At 43.8% G+C, this 24,447-nt stretch overlaps 2 protein-coding genes across 7 annotated transcripts in view; one reads left to right on the top strand and one right to left on the bottom strand.

Moving 5' to 3' along the window:
- RUSC2 (RUN and SH3 domain containing 2) overlaps nt 1-3,924 on the top strand; it is a 132,143-nt gene extending 128,219 nt beyond the window's left edge. For all 6 annotated transcript variants that reach the window (XM_073680392.1, XM_073680391.1, XM_073680389.1 and 3 more), the window contains one exon: nt 509-3,924. In XM_073680392.1, coding sequence (XP_073536493.1) covers nt 509-656 — 148 coding nt within the window. In that variant the 3' untranslated portion in view covers nt 657-3,924. The remainder of the gene's footprint in view (nt 1-508) is intronic.
- Nucleotides 3,925-9,269: 5,345 nt separating this feature from the next.
- CIMIP2B (ciliary microtubule inner protein 2B) overlaps nt 9,270-24,447 on the bottom strand; it is a 31,683-nt gene continuing 16,505 nt past the window's right edge. The window contains exons 4-6 of the mRNA XM_073655075.1: nt 13,713-13,851; nt 12,108-12,326; nt 9,270-9,632 (exon numbers count right to left, since the gene is read on the bottom strand). Coding sequence (XP_073511176.1) covers nt 9,544-9,632; nt 12,108-12,326; nt 13,713-13,851 — 447 coding nt within the window. The 3' untranslated portion in view covers nt 9,270-9,543. The remainder of the gene's footprint in view (nt 9,633-12,107; nt 12,327-13,712; nt 13,852-24,447) is intronic.

Below are 24,447 nucleotides of genomic sequence, written 5' to 3' on the forward strand. Positions count from 1 at the left end.
AACAGACACCAAAAACCAATGGCGGAATTCCGTTATTTACTACATTATATGGAATGCAAATTGTCTCTTCAGAGACGAAGAGGACTAGAACTCTAGAACCGCCTATTAGAAGCAGTGCTAGAGTTCTAGTCCTCTTTGAAGAGACAATTTGCTTATTTAATTTCCCAGAGGAGCATTGAAAGGCTTATAAAAGTCTCCTCACTCTGACATGCCAGGCTTGGCTTGTCACTCTCCACAAGGAGAAATGGTACCTCTTAGACTAGATTATATGGTAAATTGAATGGTGTCATAAAACCAGTCTTCATACTATGCAAAAATAAAAAAGTTATGGATCTTGGAAGAAGTGGAGGAAAAATTTAATTTGCTCTGAGGGGAAGGAGTCCCTTTTTTGGGCATTAATTTGTATTTTACAATGTCATATTCAGTGACCAAAAATGGTTGCATACTCCAAAATGTCTGACTATGCCTGCAACCCTCACTAATGCATTTTTTTTCTTCTTTTCCCCAGTTCTTCATGCTACCACCCAGAACCCAAACCGAATGACATCAGATTTGCATATGAAATGCATTCGGATCCCCTGCATTGCGGACTTCGGAACCGGAACCCCCTTATGCCCCTGAAGTTTGTTCCTCAGCCCGATCGAATAGACTCATAACCTTCGTGAGGCACATCGGGCTCAAGACACTCGAAGACGAAGCTCATTGTGACGGCGGTATGAGGAACTGGCCAAGATCTCTGTGGTTCTTCTACAGAATAGTTATTTAATGGTGTCTCTATTGACCTCTGGGAGGAAACTGGAGCATTATAACTGGACAAAGTACCGGCATAGGTCGCATTAATACAGTATTCTTTCTTCCTGCGCCCAAACCAACGTGCACGTGTGCTAGCTGTGATATTGACGTGAGCTGTGCATGCAGACATCTTAGAATATACTGTGACTTTCCCCAAGGCTTACATATTGCCAGACTCATTTCGGGCAATTAAACTTCTCCTTGTTCTGCATCTTCCCCGTCATTCCTCTGTAAAAAAAAAAAAAAGTGCTTAGATATCAAAAGCTATTGAGATTTGTTCTTTTATTAGAATAGTTTATGCAAGAGGAAAAACCATAAAACAAACTCTGCAATATCTGACCCCCAATAGCTTACACTCTACTTGGTGTTTGGAAGCACAGGCCATTTGCTACTAATATTATTACATCCTGCTCGTATCCTTGATGGCTGAGAGGAGAAAGAAGATGGCTGATGTTAGGAAGAAGCCTTCAAGAGGAGAATTCTGGAACCTTGAGATGTTATTCTTCAAGGCTTGAGAGTTTCCAGAAAATTGGATCATGGTAAAGTCAAAGGATTATTGGAAATACGGAAAGAACGATTGGTGGACTGGAGATGGATCTAGTGTTGGCTTGAGTAGAATGAGAGATAAGAGTATCAAAAAGGGGGGAACCATTGCACATTGGCCCCTATTCTTTGGGGTCTTGCCACGACATTAGAGAGAAGCGGAGGAGCAATAGTCGTGGAAGTGGTGGTGCTACAATTGGGATGCCATGGCAGGAGTAAGGGTCCAAGTAGACGTCATGTAGCGATAAGGCTTGTAGAGCGTTGCATGAGGGAATGGAAATAGGGATTAAAGGGTAAGGTGGCGGGAGGGAGGTCCTGTTGTATTCGGGAACAGTTAAAGGCACCCTGATCTAATCAAGCTAGATGGAGCTACATTTGTATACATCCGTATATAAATGTATATGTTATCCTATTATTAATTCAAAGTGTATACATGTGAGTATATACCTCGGCACATGCCCTCATTGGTGATTGCAAATGCCCAGGTTTTGACCTGGCACCCATGGCCTGTTGCCTCAGCACCAATAAGAGGCCTTTTTATGGGTATTGATGATTTGGATGCAAGTTTGGGACAGATTTACGACATATTGCTAATGATTAAAGGTCGGAATGGCTCATCCCCTTGTACAGTTAGTGAATGTGCTGCAGGGGATAATTTACCCTTAGGAGCAGCAATCTATAGTGACGTTATTAATATTCGTAATACCGGGGCCATTATATATAGCGCTAATATATTCCTATTCTAACAGGCACTTGACTGCACTTTTTGTTCATTTCATTGACATTTTTTATTCCGAACCCAAGAGCTGACAATACGATCGTGGTGTCTGATCGCCCCCCCGTAGTGTTATAGTGGGAGCTCAAGAAGGCTCCTTCATCAACATAGTTATGCTTTCTGCCATAATACTGCAGCCAATTAGTATTTGTCCTACTGAATATTGAGTATGGGGAGTGGTTGTAGGGCCCCTGGGTATTGCTTGTATATATGGGTATGGTGGACAGTGTGTGTGCTGGTTGCTTGCACTGTTAATATTATATTCTGGATGATTTGCGTCGCTATATACGGGAGGTGGGGGGGTGTTGTATGTAAGACTGGGCTGCTAATATCCTTGATGTATCCGTCATATAAATGAAAGGATCTGCAGTCTGGTTTGGGAAGGTCGGGATTACTGGATTTGGGTTTTGGACTTTAGCAGTCAAGAAATCCGTAGACACATTTATAGGAAGGGAAACAGGTTATGGTTGTGTCCTGCGAAATTTTCATATTTCACGTAGAACAACAACAAAAAAATCAGTATTTTAACTCTTGTATTGCCATGTATAGCGCATGATATCGACAGATGATTGCAATACATAAAGACTCGGAAGGCAGTGGTTGGCCGTAGACAGCACTGGACACATGGAGGTTCGGGAGGGGTTAATTAGTTAATGGTACTCATGAAATTAATATAATATGATGGGAGACGATTCCTGGGAAAAAAGGTAATGCTATATAATATCAGACCTCAGCACATTATTCGGTGTCGACAGGAGTTCTGTGTATCTGGAGGTTTCAGAGATTTTCACTATTGTCATATTTGGTACATCTCACATTTATGAATAAGGTATCTATGTATGATCACGTCTGATTGGTCAGTTATGTACATATGAAAAATACTACTATTTCTTACCCTGTATATTGTTATAGGACTAGAGGAAATTTGGTTCATTTCCACAATAAAGAAATAATCAATTAGTAGAGGTACAACTTTTGGAGATCGATTGCTGTTCATAATGCCAGTTGTGTACCTTGATGACCTCTCTGGTTTAAAAAACAGTTGTAAAATTGGTGCTTGTCAAATCTTCCTACAAATTTCAGAAATCATGGAGAGAAATGGTCATAATTAAAAATTGAGACCTCACAGAACCACTGATTTCATCCGGGACGAGCCCCCCAAGATTTCAGACCATGTGCATTAATTTAAGGGTGGGAGCGGAATTTTCACAATGGCTTCTAGAGAACTTTTTAATGTATTATCTGTCTTAAAAAGCCATAATTAATATCAATTATAATAGTATTAGTAGTTTTGCTTTCCTGATATCTTCACTATACATCTGCTTACGGAGGGGCATGTAAAAAGTAGTGGTAATGTGCACACTGCATAGCAGGAGACCCTTATGGAACATTTGTATAGAACATCAGCTCTGTTATCTCTTTCCTTGCCGTCCATATTAATACATTTCTTAAAGAAATCACGTCTTGCAGCCATTTTGGGTAATACCCATTTGCATGCATTTACAGTAATAATGCAATTATAAATTAAAGGACTAGTCTCTAATCAAGGAGATAAACCCATATACTCTCTGCCGACCTCCTCATAACTTTCCACCCTGGTCCCAAAGATTTTTCCTAATGTTTTGCTGCTCCTTTCTCTCTGCAAAAGGGTCAGGAATGGGGTTAATCTGCGAAACTATGTAAAGCCGCTTATGCCGAAACTAACCCTCATCTGTTACATCTACGCCTGTCATCTTGGTGTCTTCTGCCATATGTATGTATATTTATTGGTTTATTTATTACGCCTATTAATAAAAAAAGGTGCTGAACATCAATGTCCATGTGATCTTTATGTTTGTGATTAATTAAAAAATTATATGATTATATTAAAGGGGCACTAATAACTTTCCTTATGTAGAATGTGATAAAAATGCATAGAAGTGGGGGAAACACATTTATAAGTATGTGGATGGGACGGGGAGTCCTAAAGCAGGTGTGTAACCCAACACTTATTGTCACGCAAGGTGAGGGAAGGAACAAGTGTACAATGACGGGAAGAGGGGGGAAGGGACCCCAACAACTAGGGGAAGGGGAGACCCCTAGGCAGATCTAATATCACCCTGACTACCCTATCGTCCCTATATAGGTTCCGCACCTATTGCCGAGCAGGAAACCTAATCCCTGAATGTCCCTAGAGCTAGGTCCTAGGCAGGGAGGGGATGGGGTGAACACTAGTCAGGCCCCACTGTAGCTAAAGACAACAAGGTAAACAAACAAAGGGGATACACAGCGTGAGAAGACATCAGAGAGATAACGCCAACTATCCTCCAAGGGAAGTCCAAGAAGAAACTAGCCAACCACTAGTACTCCAAGCCTGGACAAAGGAACATAGAGCTATCACCGGCGACTCTCTGGAGATACTGAGAGTTTGTAACTACCAAACAAGGGTGTGTCAATTAGCAGCAGAAAGTGGAGGTCACTGCTGGGTCCTAAAGGGAGAAAGATATCACTAGACTACAGAGATGAGAGGATCAAGAAGGTGTCTGCAATACCAAGCCCAGTGACCTTCTACAGCCGGATCCAGAACTTGTCTGTCACACTTGATACACCTGTAACACTTTTATGGGCTGAGCCAATATCTGGTCTTCAACCTCAATTGACTTTATTTTACCTTATTTCAAACTTCTTGGTCCCATGTCATGAGAAGCCCTTTCTATTTCTTTATCCCTGATAGTATTAAGTATTGTATTACTTTTCATTATATTAGATTTTAAGTATTTTTTAGTCATTTTTTCTACATTTACAACAAATTTACAAAACTGAGAAAAAATAAATGAAAAAAAGAAAAAAGAGCTTTGCTGAAATTGGAGTTGGCTTAAAGGGGTCTTTAGCAGTGGGTGCTATAATCTGCTGGTGAAGCACAGCGGTAACCAAAAAAGAAATTCAGCACATCCATTCGGTAAATATCTAAAAAATATTAATTTTAATTAGGAATCCATTAAAACACGCAAAGGTCCATAGAGGACATGTAGAAATCTGACTTGTTTCTGGCGAAACTGCCCCTAATCATAGTATGAGACTATGAGTAAGAGTCGTTTCGCCAGAAACACGCCAAATTTTTACATGTCCTCTATGGGCCTTTTTGTGTTTTAACGGATTCCTAATAAAAATGAATGAGAAAAAATAATTTTAAACGTAATTAATGAATTATAAAAAAATATTATTTTTTCTGTTTTCTGGACTTATGTTTGTTTAAGTGGAGTTATGCTTCGGTTAAGTGTATCCTGTTATAATTCAGGCTCCTAATCAAAATCCTATTACAAAAATGTATATATTATTAAATTTTATATAACATAGGTCTAAAATTATGTGCTGATTAATTTCATAATATATCTTTATAGTGGCTGTAGTTTCATTTTTCTTCCACTGTGCTTCTAGCTCCGTACTTCATACAGCCACTGGGTCATATAGCAGAATTCTGTCTGACTCGAGCCACCACTAGAGGGAGCTCACTGCATACAAATGTACAGCTCTCCATTATTATTATTATTATTATTTATTGTTATAGCGCCATTTATTCCATGGCGCTTTACATGTGATTGCAATAATATATTTGTCAGAGCTGCTCAGCTCCACCTAGTGGTGGCTACAGACAAGCCAAATGTTATAATTCATTTTTATGGTCCTTCACAGTGGTTTGTTTCATCTTTCTTTTGGATCAGTTTTATCTACAATATGAAACAATATAGGATGAAAGAATAGGAGGAGATTACGGAAACGCTGGAGTATATATTTGCATTCTTTTATGCATTTTTCGTTCAGTGTCCCTTTAAAATAACAAAGGTGAACAAGGTTTAACGCTTATGTTACTTACCTGTCTCGGCTCCAGCCCTTACAACTCTGCTCATCTCCGGCTCCATCTGACTCCTATGTGCACCTCTGAGGTCACATTCCCAAGCTTTAAAGGCTAAACCAGGTGGCGGCGCACAGTCTCAGTATTCGAGTGGTTGGTATGCAAGCCATTTCTTAGGATTATTATACTGCTGTACCACTCTGCTGTATACATCCACAGCGCATCTGCTGACCTGCTCAACTCTGCTACATTGCTGGACTCTGCTATGTCTACATTAAGACATCGGACCTTTGGGTCTAGACCTTTTTCTGCCACGGGCCATTTGGATATTTGTACTGTCATTCGCAGGACGTATAAAATCACCAACTTGAAAATGATCCTGCTATATTTGGTCAAACAATTAACTAACTCATCTCTAATGTGACGGCTGGAACTGCTTCTCTTTGGTGCGGGTGTGATGTTAGGTTGTATTGATGATATTGCTACTCGCAACTGCTTTTCTAGGTTTGCATCGGTCCGGAGCATAGTCGACTCTTTGCGATAAGTATTGCAAAGAATTGCCGCAGCAGTAAGTTATTCCAAACACAGATGTATATTACACTGCAGGTCTACTCAAAGTGTGAAATTTATCACTGCTCATTTAAGGTTTGTAGAACTTCGACAGTATGAGGTCTGCTGTATACATCACATAGGAGACACTGAGTCTGCTGTATACATCACAGGAAATGCTGGGGCTGGAGCATATACATCACATAAGAGACACTGAGACTGCTATATACATTACATAGGAGATACTGAGACTGCCTTATACACATCACATAGTAGACACTGGAGCATATACAGTTGTGCTCAAAAGTTTACATACCCCGGTAGAATTTTTCCTTTCTTGGCCTTGTTTCAGAGAATATGAATGATAACAAAAAAAATTTTCTCCACTTATGGTTATTGGTTGGGTGAATCCATTTATTGTCAAACTACTGTTTTTTCTCTTTTTAAATCTTAATTACAACCAAAAACATCGAAATGACCCTGATCAAAAGTTCACATACCCTGGAGATTATGGCCTAATAACATGCACAGAATTTGACACAAATGGGTTTGAATGGCTACTAAAGGTAACATCCTCACCTGTTTGCTTGTAATCAGTGTGTGTGCATAAAAGCTGAGTGAGTTTCTGGGATCCAGACAGACTCTTGCATCTTTCATCCATCCACTGACGTTTCTGGATTGTGAATCATGGGGAAAGGAAAAGAATTGTCAACGGATCTACGGGAAAAGGTAGTTGAACTGTATAACACAGGAAAGGGATACAAAAAAACATCCAAGGAATTGATAATGCCAGTCAGCAGCGTTCAAACTGTGATTAAAAAATGGAAAATCAGGGGCTCTGTAAAAACCAAACCACGGTCAGGTAGACCAACAAAAATTTCGGCCACAACTGCCAGGAAAATTGTTTGGGATGGAAAGAAAAACCCACAAATAACATCAGCTGAAATTTAGGACTCTGAAAACTAGTGGTGTGGCTGTTTCAGGATGCACAATAAGGAGGCACTTGAAGAAAAATGGGCTGCATGGTTGAGTCGCCAGAAGAAAGCAATTACTGCGCAAATGCTACAAAGTGTCTCGCTTACAATACGCCAAACAGCACAGAGACAAGCCTCAAAACTTCTGGTACAAGGTAATTTGGAGTTATGAGACCAAAATTGAACTTTTTGGCCACAACCATAAATGTTACATTTGGAGAGAGGTCAACAAGGCCTATGATGAAAGAAACACCATTCCTACAGTAAAGCATGAAGGTGGATCGCTGATGTTTTGGGGATGTGTGAGTTACAAAGGCACAGGAAACTTGGTAAAAGTTGAAGGAAAGACGAATGCAGCACGTTATCAGCAAATACTGGAGGCAAATTTGCACTCATCAGCCCGGAACCTGCGCATGGGACGTACTTGGATGTTCCAACATAACAACGATCCAAAACAAGGCCAAGTCGACCTGTCATTGGCTACAGCAGAACAAAGTACATGTTCTGGAGTGACCATCTCAGTCTCCTGACCTCAATATCATTGCGCCACTCTGGGGAGATCTCAAGCGCGCAGTTCATGCTAGACAGCCCAGGAATTTGCAGGAACTGGAGGCTTTTTGCAAAGAAAAATTGGCAGCTTTACCATCTGAGAAATTAAAGAACCTCATCCACAACTACCACAAAAAACTTCAAGCTGTCATTGATGTTAGAGGGGGCAATACACAGTATTAAGAACTGGGGTATGTGAACTTTTGATCAGGGTCATTTGGATGTTTTTGGTTGTCATTAAGATTTAAAAAGAGAAAACACAGTAGTTTGACAATAAATGGCTTCACCCAACCAATAACCATGAGTGGAGAAAAAGTTTTTTTGTTATCATTCATATTCTCTGAAACAAGGCCAGGAAAGGAAACATTCTGCTGAGGTATGTAAACTTTTGAGCACAACTGTACATCACATAAGAGACACTGAGACTGCTGTCTACATCACATTGGAGACACTGGGGTTAGAGCATATACATCATAAAAGAGACACAGAGTGCTGTATACATCACATAAGAGACACTGAGACTGCCTTATACATATCACATAGTAGACAGTGGAGCATATACATCACATAAGAGACACTGAGACTACTGTATACATTACATAGGAGACAATGAGGATAGGGCATATACATCACATAAGAGACACTCAGACTGCTGTATACATCACATAAGAGACAGTGAGACTGCTGTATACATCACATAGGAGACACTGAGACTGCCTTATACACATCACATGCTAGATACTGGAGCATATACTGTACATCACATAAGAGACATTGAGACTGCTGTATACATCACATAGGATACACTGGGGCTAGAGCATATGCATCAAATAGGATACACTATAGCTGGAGCAAATATGTTCAATAGGAAACACTGGGGCTGGAGCATATACATCACATAGCATACACTTCTGCTGAAGCATATACATCACAAAGGAGACATTGCGACTGCGGCCTTCTTAATAAGAATGGAACGTGAAGTACAGAGCTAACTCCACCCTCAAAGAACGTCTTGAGGACGTAATCCTTCATAGTATTCGCTGCAGCATTCAGTAGGGACAACAGCCCTTTAATTCCTGCTTACAGTGTAAACATACGCACGAAGTGTTCACTACTGAATCTACCTGGGGGGCCAGAGGAAATTACATGGGCCGGAGGGTCCCCATCCCTGGTTTAGACAGCCATGAGAATATAATTGGGTAACGGGGATCGAGAAATCAAAAGGAGGAAGAACAACATACACCTGTGCACACACATAAAATTTATTACAAGTAAACTTTATTGTCTCCATATTTTGTGCTTCGGAATAATCATTGTCTCAGTGGCATCCTACAGCTTTGGCACACAGTAATTTTTTCATTGATCCTCATCCATCTTGCAGTGTCCACCTTTACTTGAACACTGGAAGATCAGTAATGTAGGGTAAGTATGTGAACCTTCATTACATCACACTGAACTCGACGTGTCTGCAGGTAACCAAATTATCCAACAAGGGGGAAAATGGCTCTTTCATTAGATCCAGTGGCTCCTTAATTCACCATTTGCTTTTGCAGCGTTGATTGACCTAACGCATTTTGGGTGAGATTACCGTAGGTGTGTCCGTACTGGAACTTGTAACCTGTTGGAATATTTAAGACGAGATCGGGAGGGTCAATCATCAGTGCTGCTTAAAACTAAAACCTACGGTAAATTACACACATTTCAAAGGAAGTCTGTCACCCCCTAAAATGGCAATTAAACTGCCTAAACATTTATATAGGGTACCTAGCTACTATATAAATCGTACTAGGCAAGTATAATGTAATTTAATATTTAATTGACAATCAACTTTTATTTGATATGCAAATGAGGGAGCTTTGGTGCATCCTTGGAGTGGACTATAGGTTGGTGCACTCCCACGCCCTCCTATTTGCATAATAAAGCCCCTTCCTTAGATTGATTGCGCTGCCTCTCCTGTCTGCAGCTGCGCACTGACACAGGATGGTCGCAGGGCGGCACGCACATAGTGGGTGGCTTCACTCTGATGCCTCAACCAAGCAGCCAGACCTTAGAGCACCCACAGTCAGTGTGCGTGCCCCGCGGTCATTGTGTGGGCGCCCCGCAGCGACACTGCCACACTCTGTTGGGAGATGTTTATGTTGTCTACATGTGGCCATCTAGTGGTTGAGATGTGAATTGCAGCCTGTCGAGGTTTTGCTAGCACGTCATGAAAATATTATTGCATAATATTGCATTTGGAACAAGCAAAATTCAATTTATTAAGAGAGTACCCATTGTCCTATTTTTATTCTTTCTTTCATAAATCAAAAGTACACGTGAAAATAAGAAACTTTTGTAATATTAGTGAAATCCATTTTTTTTTCCTCCTCCGGGAATGATCTTTCATTCTCAAAATTGTCAATTCATGGGTAAAATGTGTCTTCACTGAATACAGATGTTTCCATTACTGAGATAGGAGATGACAGTTGGTGCTTTAAAAATTCTAGGAAGAAGTGTAAGGCTATGTTCACACATCATGGTTTTTTCAGTGTTTTTTTGATGCAGCTTTTTTATGCAAATTTTCAGCTGCCTTTTGCAGTACCAGCAAAGTCTATGAGAAACCAGAATTCTGTGTTCACACATCATGGTTTTTTTTATTCAGGATTTTATGGCTTGCATGTTTTTTTGGAAAATAGAGCATGTCACTTCTTTCAGCGTTTTTTCACCCATAGGAAGTAATGGGTGGTGAAAAAAATGTTGAAAAAATGCATCAAAAGTTTTATCAGCGTTTTTTCAGCATTTTTGATGCCAAAATAGAATGGAGTTTTTTTTTCACAGAACTTTATGTACATGTATAAAAAGACACGGAAGGGCAGTGAAAAAACCCCTGAAAAAACGCATCAAAAAAGCACCAAAACGGCATGAAAAATCCTGAACAAAATGCCCTTGAAGATCAGGTTTTGCTGCAGAAAATTGACACAATAAAAACCCCATGATGTGTGAACATAGCCTGAGGCTGCATGCCCACGTTGCGTATTACAAGCGTATATGCTGCGGAATTTCCGCAGCGTAAACGCTTGTAAAACGCATGTATATCCGCACCCCATGGTCCCCAATGGCATTCCGCAATGTCAATGCCCATGCTGCGGATTTTTCCGCAGCGTATATGTTGCGGTCAAAAATCCGCAGCATGTTCATTAATTTTGCAGAAGCGCAGCGGAATCAATGTGCGGATGGTACCCAAGTCTGGAGGAGAGGAGACTCTCATCCAGACCTGGGTACCAAAGAACCTGTAAAAAAAAGAATAAAATAAAGTTTATACTTATCTTCTGATGTTTTCCCGCCGTCGCGCTGTTGTGTGAAGGACCTGCCACGTCATTGAGTCATGTGACCCATCACATGACTCAATGACGTCACCGCAGGTCCTGCACACAACAGCGTGAGCCGCTCAAGACTCCGGACGGGGCAGAGAATGCATCGGTAGGTGAGTATAAAGTTTATTTTTTTATTTTTTACCATTCTGATTCTTTTTTTTTTAACTATTACTTGGTCACACTATATAAATCCATGCCGGTTGCATGGATTTATATAGTGTGAACAAGTTGTCAAGCACTTTTCCAAGTGATGCTAAAATCACTTGGAGAAGTGCTTGATAACCCGCATGCGGAAATGCATGCAAAGACGCTGCAAAGACGCTGCAAAGACGCCTCACAAACGCTTCAGTTCCGCAACGTGGGCACTTAGCCTAACTGTTTCAGGAGAAGTTGCAGCAGAATGCCTGTGTCTGCCTCTCGCTCCTCCCCCTCCATAGAACTTTATAAACACAAACAGTCATCTCCTATCTCTGTAATGGAGAATCTATTTTCACTGAATACAGATTTTACCCATGAATTGATAAGGAGGAGAAAGAAGTGGATTTGATAAGATATAACACAAAGTTGCTTATTTTCATTTGTACAATTGATTTATGAAAAAACAAAAATTAAAATGACGATTACATTTTAATAAAATTTCAGAGAGAAATGAACACAACTCTAGATGCGTTTTAAGCATTTTTCACACCATTCTTGACTGTAAGTCTAAGTCTTATAAAGCACATTTCGATTTTTCTAACCTGGCACATATCCTGTATAGCGGGGCAATAATCCCAGCTGCTCCAGGTAGATGTGACTCCGGTCGGACTGGAGACTATTCCCTTCCCGCGGCTCCCGGTGTCCTAATTGATATCCTTTATTAAGACTCATTTGACCAAACTCTGTCATAGCTCTGTTGGTGGTGATGGGATAGCCAGTGCCAATGAGAAAACGAGAGCGGGGAACATACCCAGTGTAACCTGTGGAAAATGGAGATTTCACATATAATGAAACATTATATGCATAAAATAATCCAACAGCAATGTACCCCAGTTACATTAACTCGGTCTGAAGGATTGCGAACATTAAAATAAATAACTACTTGTGAACACTCTCTGGTTTGTAGCTCACTTTTTATAATACTGAGCTCAAAATCTCCAGCTTTCCTTTACCAAGGCATAAAGTTTCATGATCAAATTCTGACTGTCTGCAACCACCACTAGGGGGAGCTACAGAGCTTACTGCATACTGTTACTGCAGTAGGATCCCCCTAGTGGTGGCTGCAGGTAATCAGGATTGTATCATTTAATGCTTTGTGCACACAGGGTATTCAGAGCTGAGCATCAGCAAAATGGAGCTCCAACTGTTACAAAATAAATTTAGAAATGAATCTGCTTGACATGTGTTCCTGATCATATGGCATTTTGGACTTAAACACACAGAGACGTGTTCATGAGGTTTACGATATCCTGGGTAAGCAGCTGAGATGTGCTACTTCTGTAACCCAGATGGACACTCATGGATGAATCTCAATGGACAATCTATTTGTAACTACTTCAAGTATTTTATGTTTTGCTGCAATTATTCTTTTTGATGGACAATCCAATAATAAACCTCTACATTTTTTTATATATAAAAATTATCGTGATGTCCTTTGAAGTGTCGCATCTGGTAAGAAGTCCTGTATAAATAAATATATTTAACAAAAATGTCAATGAAACTGCATAGACAAGTATGTAGGGGACGTAGCCCCTGTAAAAATCATACCAGGCAAACACAGTTTAACTTAATATTTTCTGAAATATCTACTTATATTTAATATGAAATGAAGGCTTAGATGCGCCCTTGGCATGGTCTATGCATTGGTGCTTCGTTACACTTTCATATTGTAATGATGCCAGGGTGCACCTATGCCCTCATTTGCATATTAAATAAAAGTAGATATTTCAGCAAATAATAAGGTAAACTGTATATGCCTGGTATGATTTTTACAGGGGATACATCCCTTATATAAATGTTTATGCTGTGTAATTGGCATTTGGGAGGTGACCGACTCTCTTTGAAGGGGAAGTACCTATTTGGAAACACATGCGTCACCCGCTCACCTCTAATTGGAAAGCACAGGGGACCCCTAGTGGAGAAACAGCAAACCTACGCTAAAGAGTGATTACTGAGTGCCTACTCTTGCCTCCACCAGACACATGCGTAGATGGCACTTGCTAATAATCTGTTTGTTTGCAGCATTTTTTTATTTGTATTTTTACTTTGCAATTCCAATATTCCAAAAATATTATTTTTTACTAAATACTTTTACATTTTTTTTAAGTTTACAAATTAAAAAAGTTTAAAAAATAAGAGAACAGCACCGGAGATGAAATACTTGTTGGGGTCCTCATCCTCCATGTAGTATGGGGAGAGCTGTAACTGGAAAGCACTGGGAGAAATGTACGGGGTTGGTTCTTTAGAGAGTGCAGGGAGTGGAGTCCGATACTTGGCTGTGAGAAGCTGGAAATAGGGGACAAAACAGAAAAAAACACATCCATCACTACAGATTATAGACTGTGCATGTAGTGTAAGGGGAAATTATTCTAAATTCAGTGAGATCGATTCACAAAGCCTGAGAACCACACAAGGTGACTACCAACACACTGTGTGCAGAATTATTAGGCAGTTTGTTTTCCCCAGGCAAATAGGCCAAAAAGACAAAAGACATGGCCGAGGTGAGGAGGCTGAGCCCGACCACCACTGAGCAAGACACAGAAGTACAAGGTGTTCAGTGCTCAGAGACACGGCCGAGGTGAGGAGGCTGAGCCCGACCACCACTGAGCAAGACACAGAAGTACAAGGTGTTCAGTGCTCAGAGACATGGCCGAGGTGAGGAGGCTGAGCCCGACCACCACTGAGCAAGACACAGAAGTACAAGGTGTTCAGTGCTCAGAGACACGGCCGAGGTGAGGAGGCTGAGCGCGACCACCACTGAGCAAGACACAGAAGTACAAGGTGTTCAGTGCTCAGAGACATGGCCGAGGTGAGGAGGCTGAAACCCGACCACCACTGAGCAAGACACAGAAGTACAAGGTGTTCAGTGCTCAGAGACACGGCCGAGGTGAGGAGGCTGAGCGCGACCACCACTGAGCAAGACACAGAAGTACAAGGTGTTCAGTGCTCAGAGACATGGCCGAGGTGAGGAGGCTGAAACCCGACCACCACTGAGCAAGACACAGAAGTACAAGGTGTTCAGTGCTCAGAGACACGGCCGAGGTGAGGAGGCTGAGCCCGACCACCACTGAGCAAGACACAGAAATACAAGGTGTTCAGTGCTCAGAGACACAGCCAAGGTGAGGGAGGCTGAACTTGACCACCACTGAACAAGACGCAGAAGATGAAACATCAAGACTGGGTCAAGAAATATCTGAAGATGGATTGCTCAAAGGTTATACGGACTGATGAAATAAGATCGACTCTTGAGGGACCAGATGGATGGAGCCATGGCTGGATCAGTGACAAGCACAGATCTCCACTTATAGTTAGTCACCAGCATGGCAGAGGTGGGTCCTGTTATGGGCTGGGATTATTAAAGATGAACTAGTTGGACTTTTTCAGATTGAAGATGGAATCAAAATCAGCTCCCAAACCTACTTCAAGTTTTAGAAGACCCTTTCTTCCAGCAGTGGTGCAGGAGAAAGTCTGCATCTTTCAAGAAAACCATGATTATTATGCAGGACAATGCTCCATCGCAGCATCGAAGTCTCCACTGCTCGGTGCCAGTAAAGGTCTTAAGGATGAAAAAGTAATGACCTGGCCCCTTCCTCACCGGACCTAAACCCTACTGAGAACTTGTGCGCCCTTCCTATACTTCAGATTTACTGTAAAGGAAAGCAGTCGCCTCACTGATCAGCGCCTGGGAGGCTGTGGTTGGTGCTGCCCAAAAAGTTGATCGTCAACAGATTAACAAACTGACAGACTCCATGGATGGAGCTAGCGGCTGTTATTGAGCATTGCGGCTATATTACTATATTGATCACTGATATTTTTTTTAAATGTCGGAAATGTCTTTTTGTTCCGTTGTTTGTTTATTTTTCTTATTTTAACAGATGAAAAGAAATAATTGAGATAGTAAAGTGACATTTTTCTTTAGTTGCATAATAATTCTGCACACACAGATATTCTCCCAAGACAAAACCTCACTTTTACTTTCCTAAATATTCAGGTTCATTAACCTTGTGGGTTGACCGACAGCACTGAAGATGCTCTATAACAAAATAAATAATCAAAAATACAAACTGCCTAATAATTGTGCACATAGTGTACTAAAATCATGGGGATGTTGTCCTTTTAGAAAGCACAATTCATTGCATTTCTTGCTTGTTCAGTGTCTGCCCAGAGCCTGTATTTTGAGAAGTGCATGTGTGCACCTTCCCCATGTAATGCAGGTGCCGGAATGCAACGCACAGAGACACAAGGCGAGAACAGTCAGAGATGTTTGTAAACAGTTTTATACAACAGGTATACTGAAACAAGGGATTAGCAACAAGGGTAATGAACAGTGGTTTGAAATATCAAAAAAATGCAAAATTTCTCAAAGTAAGGCGCAGTCTCTTAAAATAAGGCGCAGTCTCTTAAAATAAGGTGATGCCCTCAAGCATGAGAAGCACCACACAAGTTCTTTAACCGTGAATTTGGCCCTAGCTAGGCCGTGAGTCTCTTTCCGGATAAATTCAATTAAATCACGTTGTGCTACTTTAGCCCCAACCGTTCCCCTCCTAACCTGAGTACTTAAACCCAATTGTCCCCGGTACCGTGGGTGAGCAGTGGAAGTGACGGCCCTGCTCACGTATGCAGCTCCTCTCTGCTTGGCCATTGGAGGCAGTCTCTCGAGCCTTGGATAGGGGGGTCCAGGCCTCGTCTGTCGGCGGCCGACGTCGGGTTCCGCGAACTCACTCAGCACCGCGATCAGGTTCCTAGTATCCTCAGCTGGCACAGCACTCGAGTCACAACTGTGAGGGATCCGGAGCTCTTTTACCGGTGCCCGGCTGGAGCACCTCTCAGGCCTCTGGATTTGGCCTGTCACGCGGGGTTTCTCAGGATGCAGGGAGCACGTCTGCTCCTCTCTGCTGCTTGGCGCCAAAGACCCCTCAGGTTTGGCGCACTGGCCTCTTATCTCTCTGAACTCCTTCCTGGAAGTCACCTGATCGGGTCCAGCATCTGAATCTGCCCTCTCTGCAACTTCTCTTGTATATTTTGGTTCCGCTTGACTGTCTCTGGCCAGTAGATGGCAGTCTCGCTCCATCCTTGAAACGTCATGTTGAAGTTCTTTAACAAGCTTTCTTGCTCGTTCTACACACGTACAGTCATTATCCTCAGCCTACAGGAATAATCATCACCTGCCAACAGTTTCCAATAAGAAACTGCAGAATTGTGAATGCAAAAATGTGAGTTCTATAATTCCAAATATACAGAATAAAATATGCAGTATGATGACCAAGTGCCTCAACTTTTTATCTATAAGAAGGACTGCAATAAAACGTAAAATGATTAGTGTTGAGCGATACCTTCCGATATCGGGAAATATCGGATCGGATTGGATCGGACCGATACCCAAAAAATATCGGATATCGCCGATTCCGATACCGGAAACCAATGCAAGTCAATGGGACACAAATATCGGAATGAAAATAAACCCTTTCTTTCCTTGTAGGTTAATTCTACATGAAGGAAAACAACTAAGAATAATGTACAATGTATTGGGGGAGGTGAAGGAAACATTAAAGGCATAGAGGTTTAGCCCAATCAAATGGAATAGCAGGAATTAATATTTTTTTAAGACGTTCTGAGTTACAAAGATATTGACTATGTTAAGCTTTTTTATATTTGGTCAGATATTTATGTTTCACTACTTCCATGCTCTTCACCTTCTTTTTTACTTCTCCCACACTTTCTCCTTCATCATCCTCAGCAGCAGCATCTTTTTCATCAACTTCTTCTTCGCCTTATTCATCTTCTTCTTCTTCTTCATCTTCTTCTTCACCTTCTTCCTATTATTCTTTTTTTTACATTCTTCATATTCTTCTTATTCAACTATTATTCTTCTTCATATTCTACTTCTTCATCTTCTTCATATTCTTCTTCTTCATCATATTCTTATTTGTGGCAGGCATTCCTGTAGTTGTTATCTATAAAAGTTTGAAGATTACACCTTCCGTTCTGCCTGTCACAAAAGATTTACAACAGGATTTGTTCGCGTTCAGTTTGGCCTGCAGAAGCAGGTATTTTCCAGGGGCACCACGAGGAGGAACAGACTCACCCCCATACACTGCTTAGTCTTCTTCTGCTTATAATTTAGATAATATCTTTTGCTCTGATTTTTAGTCTTATGCTTAATGTTCTTCTGCTTTTTGTTCTGCAGCTTCCTGTTCTTCTGCTTCTTGGTCTTCTGTATCTTGGTGGTTGTCTTCTTGTTCTTTGTCCTCTTGGTCAACTTCTTGAGGGTCATCTTCTTGGTCTTCTTTGTGGTGGTCTTCAGGGTTGTCGTCTTCAGGGTCGTCGTCTTCGGGGTCGTCGTCTTCGGGGTCGTCGTCTTCTTCGGGGTGGTCTTCGGGGTGGTTTTCAGGGTCGTCATCTTCAGGGTCGTCGTCTTCAGGGTCCTCGTCTTCTTCGGGGTGGTCTTCAGGGTTGTCGTCTTCAGGGTCGTCGTCTTCGGGGTCCTCGTCTTCTTCGGGGTGGTCTTCAGGGCCGTCGTCTTCAGGGTCATCGTCTTCGGGGTCCTCGTCTTCTTCGGGGTGGTCTTCAGGGTCCTCGTCTTCAGGGTCGTCGTCAGGGAGATCCAGAGTGATTACCAAAAACCATTTCAAAAAGCTTGAACTTGTAAATGTAGCAGAAGGTACAAGAAGGCTGAGGAACTGCCGAGAACCAGCTGATGGTACTGGAACTCGGATGGGTAGCCGAAGGTACAAGAGCCAATGGAACTACCGAGGACCAGCTGATGGTACTGGAACCCGGTTACTAAGCAGGAGGTACCTGTGCCAGAAAGCACTACCAAGGACCAGCAGATGTTGGTGGAACTCGGATACCTAGAAGGAGGCACCTAAGCCAAAGGCACTGCCGAGAACCAGCTGATGGTACTGGAACCCGGATGGGTAGCAAAAGGTACACATGAAAAAAAAAGTTGCAAGGCCGCGAGCCAAAACCCACAGTCCTACAGGGGGTGCTTGTCCTATTGGCACTATGGAATCAGCTTTCATTGCCAGATCCCGCAGCCCACATAAGAGTCACCTAAACTGCAGGCACCATAGAGTCGACTAACCCGACCGCAACATGACAGGACAACGTATTGGAGGCAAAGTGACGTTGACACTACCCGGAAACAGCTGGCGTGCTGGAATCAGGCTGGGCAGGAGGGAGTACCCGTGCCAAAGACACTGCTGGGAAACAGCTGGCGGTGCTGGAACCCAGAGTAAATACTAAAAACAGAGTGGAGCCAGAGGCCTAATTGGAGCAAGATTAAAATCAGTAGTAGTGTGAATGTGGACAGAGCAGGAGAAATTGCCGGACACACAGCAGGGGAATAGCTGACGTTACTGAACCCCAATAACACTGGAGCAAGTGTTGACTGTGCAGACGGCACTTCTGAGCAGCAACTGGCGGTGTTGGAGCCCAGAGTAAATACTAAAAACAGAGGAGCCAGAGGTGTAATTGGAGCAAGTTTAAAATCAGTAGTAGTGTGAATGTGGACAGAGCAGGAGAAATTGCCGGGCACACAGCAGAGGAACAGCTGACGTTACTGAACCCCAATAACACAGGAACAAGTGTTGACTGTGTAGACGGCACTTCTGAGCAGCAACTGGCGGTGTTGGAGGCCAGGGTAAATACTAAAAAAAGAGTGGAGCCAGAGGCCTAATTGGAGCAAGTTTAAAATCAGTAGTAGTGTGAATGTGGACAGAGCAGGAGAAATTGCCGGGCACACAGTAGGGGAACAGCTGACGTTACTGAACCCCAATAACACAGGAGCAAGTGTTGACTGTGCAGACGGCACTTCTGAGCAGCAACTGGCGGTGTTGGAGGTCAGGGTTAATACTAAAAACAGAGTGGAGCCAGAGGCCTAATTGGAGCAAGTTTAAAATCAGTAGTAGTGTGAATGTGGACAGAGCAGGAGAAATTGCCGGGCACACAGCAGGGGAACAGCTGACGTTACTGAACCCCAATAACACTGGAGCAAGTGTTGACTGTGCAGACGGCACTTCTGAGCAGCAACTGGCGGTGTTGGAGCCCAGGGATTATAGTTCAGGTGGTTGAAACATGAACACAACAGGAGACCTGGATACTGTTGCCAACCAATTATTTAATCTGGAAGAGGACTAGCAAATTCATGTGAGATCCAGGCCTTGTTCATTTTCAGAAAAGTAAGCCGGTCAACGTTATCGGAGGATAGTCGGATGCGACGGTCTGTTAGTACACCACCTGCGGCACTAAAGACGCGTTCCGATAATATACTAGCAGCAGGGCAAGCTAGCACCTCCAATGCATACTGGCTAAGCTCTGGCCATGTATCCAGCTTAGAGACCCAAAACTTGAAGGGGGAAGAGCCGTCTAGGAGTACACTGACAGGGCAAGACATGTAGTCTGTCACCATCTGACGGAAACGTTGCCTCCTGCTGACTGGAGCCGTCTGTGATGGTGTAGATGATGCGCCCCCTGGGCCGTGCGTGTGTGGGGATACCTGGAACCGGACCCGTTGCGGATGCTGGGGGTTGTAGTCCTCGTGTGGCGGGGACCCAGTCCCGTGGCTCAGGGTGGTCAACTCAAATGGCGGTCTATTTATGTGGTTTTGATGATATTAAATGTCCGACTACGCCACCCGTGGATTGCGGTCAGGATGAACCGCCGCTGCAGGGTAGACCGCTGAGGCTGGTGTTGTGGGTGCAGCTGAGCGTAGTATAGCCTCAGGGCAGTGTATGCGGAGGATGGGGGTGATGGTGCAGGGGTAGCAGTGACCACACAGAGTCAGTGATGCAGTCCAGGGCCTTTACTCACAGTTCTTATTATCCAGACCACTTCTGCAGGTAACGGCTGCCCACGTCATACTGTGCTCACCAGGTGAGGGGCTCGGCCGACTCCCAGGTATCTCCGGAGTGTTTCACAGGACCCCCTTTGTGTGTCCTTTCTCTGGCCTGTCATACCCCGCCAGTGACCTCGCTTCTGTCCGGCTGCCTCGGGCCTTCTCTTGGTAAACTTGGCGCCAGTTTCCCTGACCCTATATGGTGCCTTCCTAGCGGGTGTAGCGAGGGGCTGCGCCACATGAAATGTCACAGCCTCCGGTTTCTAGCTGAGGGTAGTTTCCCGCCTCCACTAGTTTCGGGGACCGGTCTCCCCCTTTGGCCTGACCCTTCTACGCAGGTAGATTTGGGCGTGCGGTGGCTACTCACTGGTCCACACCCCTGTGGTCCCTTCGTTCCTTGTTCCTGGAGCCTCCTCCGCTCCTCTTCCTTTCTTCTCCCTCCTTCTGCTTCCTCCAGGCTCCGGCCTCTCTCTTAGGCCTGCCTGCGGAGCAGAGCCCATGCAGAGGCTCTACTCCCTGTCTTCTCCTCTTACTCGGAGCTGAACTGAACTGAACTGAGATGGTGCCCACCTTTTATACCTCCCTCTAGGTGCACCCAGGAACTGCTCTCTCCCTGCTCCTGCACTACAGGGTTCCCCCTTCCTCGGTGTTCCCTCCCCCCACTCCAGACAGGGACTGTCGCGCTCTGCTTGGAGCATATCGGTCGCCCTGTCCCCCGGAAATGTGGTGTAATGCATGCAGGTGTCGGGGTCCTGATCCACACTCCCTCCTTACCTGGAAGTGAGATATCGCACATCTGGTTGAGATGCAATACCTCTGTAGCAACCGAGCCCTCGGGGTGCTACATAGACATTTTTGGTGGGGACACAAAACTTTGCCACATTTGGGCCATACTGGTCTTGCCTTCTGCTGAGGCGCCGCTTCTGCTCCCTCTTTGTGCAGAGCTTCCTCCACTGCCTCGACGCACTGAGCTGCTTTGTAAAGCACTAGCAGCACTGCTCTCGGGTGGAATGGAGAACATGATGGAATGCACCAGTGTGTCTTGGTACTCCCGCATTTTACGCTCCTGGTTCAACAGTGTTATGAGGCTTTGTAAGTTGTCCCAGTAGCGAGGATCTAGGAGGGTGGACACCCAATAACCAGCCGTGTTGAGAATGTGGGCGATGCGGCGGTCGTTTCTCAGGCATTGCAGCATGAAATCAACCATGTGCTGCAGACTGCCAGCTGGCCAAGAAACGCTGTCCCCTGCTTGAGGCGTGATCTCTGCCTGCTCTGCATCACCCCACCCTCGCTCTAGATACTGACTACTAGAGCATTGTGTACCTCCCTCCTCTGGACAGATGTCTTCCTCCTCCATTGACTCCTCCTCATCCTCCTCACAAAGTGTCCCCTGCCTAGGCCTTTGTGAGGAACCACGTTGCGCAGACTGTACAGAAGCAGATGGCATTTGTGACTCCTCATCCTCCACGTCTTCCAAAACCTCCTCCCTTAGTGCTTGCAGTGTTTTTTCAAGCAGGCAGATAAGGGGGATAGTCATGCTGACTAGTGCATCATCTGCACTCGCCATCCGCGTGGAATAATCGAAGGCACGCAAAACGTGGCAAATGTCCTTCATAGAGGCCCACTCAGTGGTGGTGAAGTGTGAACGGCGCGCACTGCGACTTGTTTGCGCCTGCTGCAGCTGGTACTCCATTACTGCTGCCTGCTGCTCACACAACCTCTCCAACATACAGTACAGACCAAAAGTTTGGACACACCTTCTCATTTAAAGATTTTTCTGTATTTTCATGACTATGAAAATTGTACATTCACACTGAAGGCATCAAAACTATGAATTAACACATGTGGAATTATATACTTAACAAAAAAAGTGTGAAACAACTGAAAATATGTCTTATATTCTAGGTTCTTCAAAGTAGCCACCTTTTGCTTTGATGACTGCTTTGCACACTCTTGGCATTCTCTTGATGAGCTTCAAGTGGTAGTCACCGGAAATGGTTTTCACTTCACAGGTGTGCCCTGTCAGGTTTAATAAGTGGGATTCCTTGCGTTATAAATGGGGTTGGGACCATCAGTTATGTTGTGCAGAAGTCTGCTGGATACACAGCTGATAGTCCTACTGAATAGACTGTTAGAATTTGTATTATGGCAAGAAAAAAGCAGCTAAGTAATGAAAAACGAGTAGCCATCATTACTTTAAGAAATGAAGGTCAGTCAGTGCAAAAAATTGGGAAAACTTTGAAAGTGTCCCCAAGTGCAGTTGCAAAAACCATCAAGCGCTACAAAGAAACTGGCTCACATGAGAACCGCTCCAGGAAAGGAAGACCAAGAGTCACCTCTGCTTCTGAGGATAAGTTTATCCGAGTCACCAGCCTCAGAAATCGCAGGTTAACAGCAGCTCAGATTAGAGACCAGGTCAATGCCACACAGAGTTCTAGCAGCAGACACATCTCTACAACAACTGTTAAGAGGAGACTTTGTGCAGCAGGCCTTCATGGTAAAATAGCTGCTAGGAAACCACTGCTAAGGACAGGCAACAAGCAGAAGAGACTTGTTTGGGCTAAAGAACACAAGGAATGGACATTAGACCAGTGGAAATCTGTGCTTTTGTCTGATGAGTCCAAATTTGAGATCTTTGGTTCCAACCACCGTGTCTTTGTGCGACGCAGAAAAGGTGAACGGATGGACTCTACATGCCTGGTTCCCACCGTGAAGCATGGAGGAGGAGGTGTGATGGTGTGGGGGTGCTTTGCTGGTGACACTGTTGGGGATTTATTCAAAATTGAAGGCATACTGAACCAGCATGGTTACCAAAGCATCTTGCAGCGGCATGCTATTCCATCTGGTTTGCGTTTAGTTGGACCATCATTTATTTTTCAACAGGAAAATGACCCCAAACACACCTCCAGGCTGTGTAAGGGCTATTTGACCAAGAGCGAGAGTGATGGGGTGCTACGCCAGATGACCTGGCCTCCACAGTCACCAGACCTGAACCCAATCGAGATGGTTTGGGGTGAGCTGGACCGCAGAGTGTAGGCAAAAGGGCCAACAAGTGCTAAGCATCTCTGGGAACTCCTTCAAGATTGTTGGAAGACCATTTCCGGTGACTACCACTTGAAGCTCATCAAGAGAATGCCAAGAGTGTGCAAAGCAGTCATCAAGGCAAAAGGTGGCTACTTTAAAGAACATAGAATATAACACATATTTTCAGTTGTTTCACACTTTTTTTGTTAAGTATATAATTCCACATGTGTTAATTCATAGTTTTAATGCCTTCAGTGTGAATGTACAATTTTCATAGTCATGAAAATACAGAAAAATCTTTAAATGAGAAGGTGTGTCCAAACTTTTGGTCTGTACTGTATGTAACATTGAATTCCACCTGGTGGGTAGGTCACATATGATGCGATGTTCTGGAAGGCGTAATCGGCGCTGCAGAACTGCAATGCGCGATCTTGCGATGCTGGAACGCCGCAAGTGAGCGCACTCTATGCGGACCTTGTGCAGCAGTGCATCAAGATTCGGATAGTCCCTCAAAAAACTCTGCACGACCAAGTTGAGCACATGTGCCAGACATGGGATGTGAGTGAGGTTGCCTAGGCCCAGAGCTGCCACCAGATTTCGGCCATTGTCACACACTACCATGCCTGGCTGGAGATTCGCTGGCACAAACCACACGTCGCTCTGCTGCTTGATGGCATTCCAGAGCTCCTGAGCTGTGTGGCTTCGATTCCCCAAATAAATTAATTTCAATATGGCATGTTGACGTTGGGCCACGGCTGTGCTCATATCGGTCGTAACAGGTAACCTTTCATGGGTCGATGTGGAGGTAGACCGTGACGGCTCCTGCAGCACTGATTCAGAGGAACTGGAGTATGAGGAGGAGTCAATGTGTACAGACTGGATTCCTGCAATCCTTGGAGTTGGCAGAACACGTACAGCTCCACTCTCAAGATCTGTACCCGGCTCCACAACATTTACCCAATGGGCAGTGAGGGAAAGGTATCGTCCCTGTCCATGCTTACTGGTCCACGCATCGGTGGTCA

The sequence above is a fragment of the Phyllobates terribilis genome, unplaced genomic scaffold, assembly GCF_046119375.1.
Source record: "Phyllobates terribilis strain yellow unplaced genomic scaffold, ASM4611937v1 Scaffold_1__5_contigs__length_1240528914, whole genome shotgun sequence".
Taxonomy (NCBI): Eukaryota; Metazoa; Chordata; class Amphibia; order Anura; family Dendrobatidae; genus Phyllobates; species Phyllobates terribilis.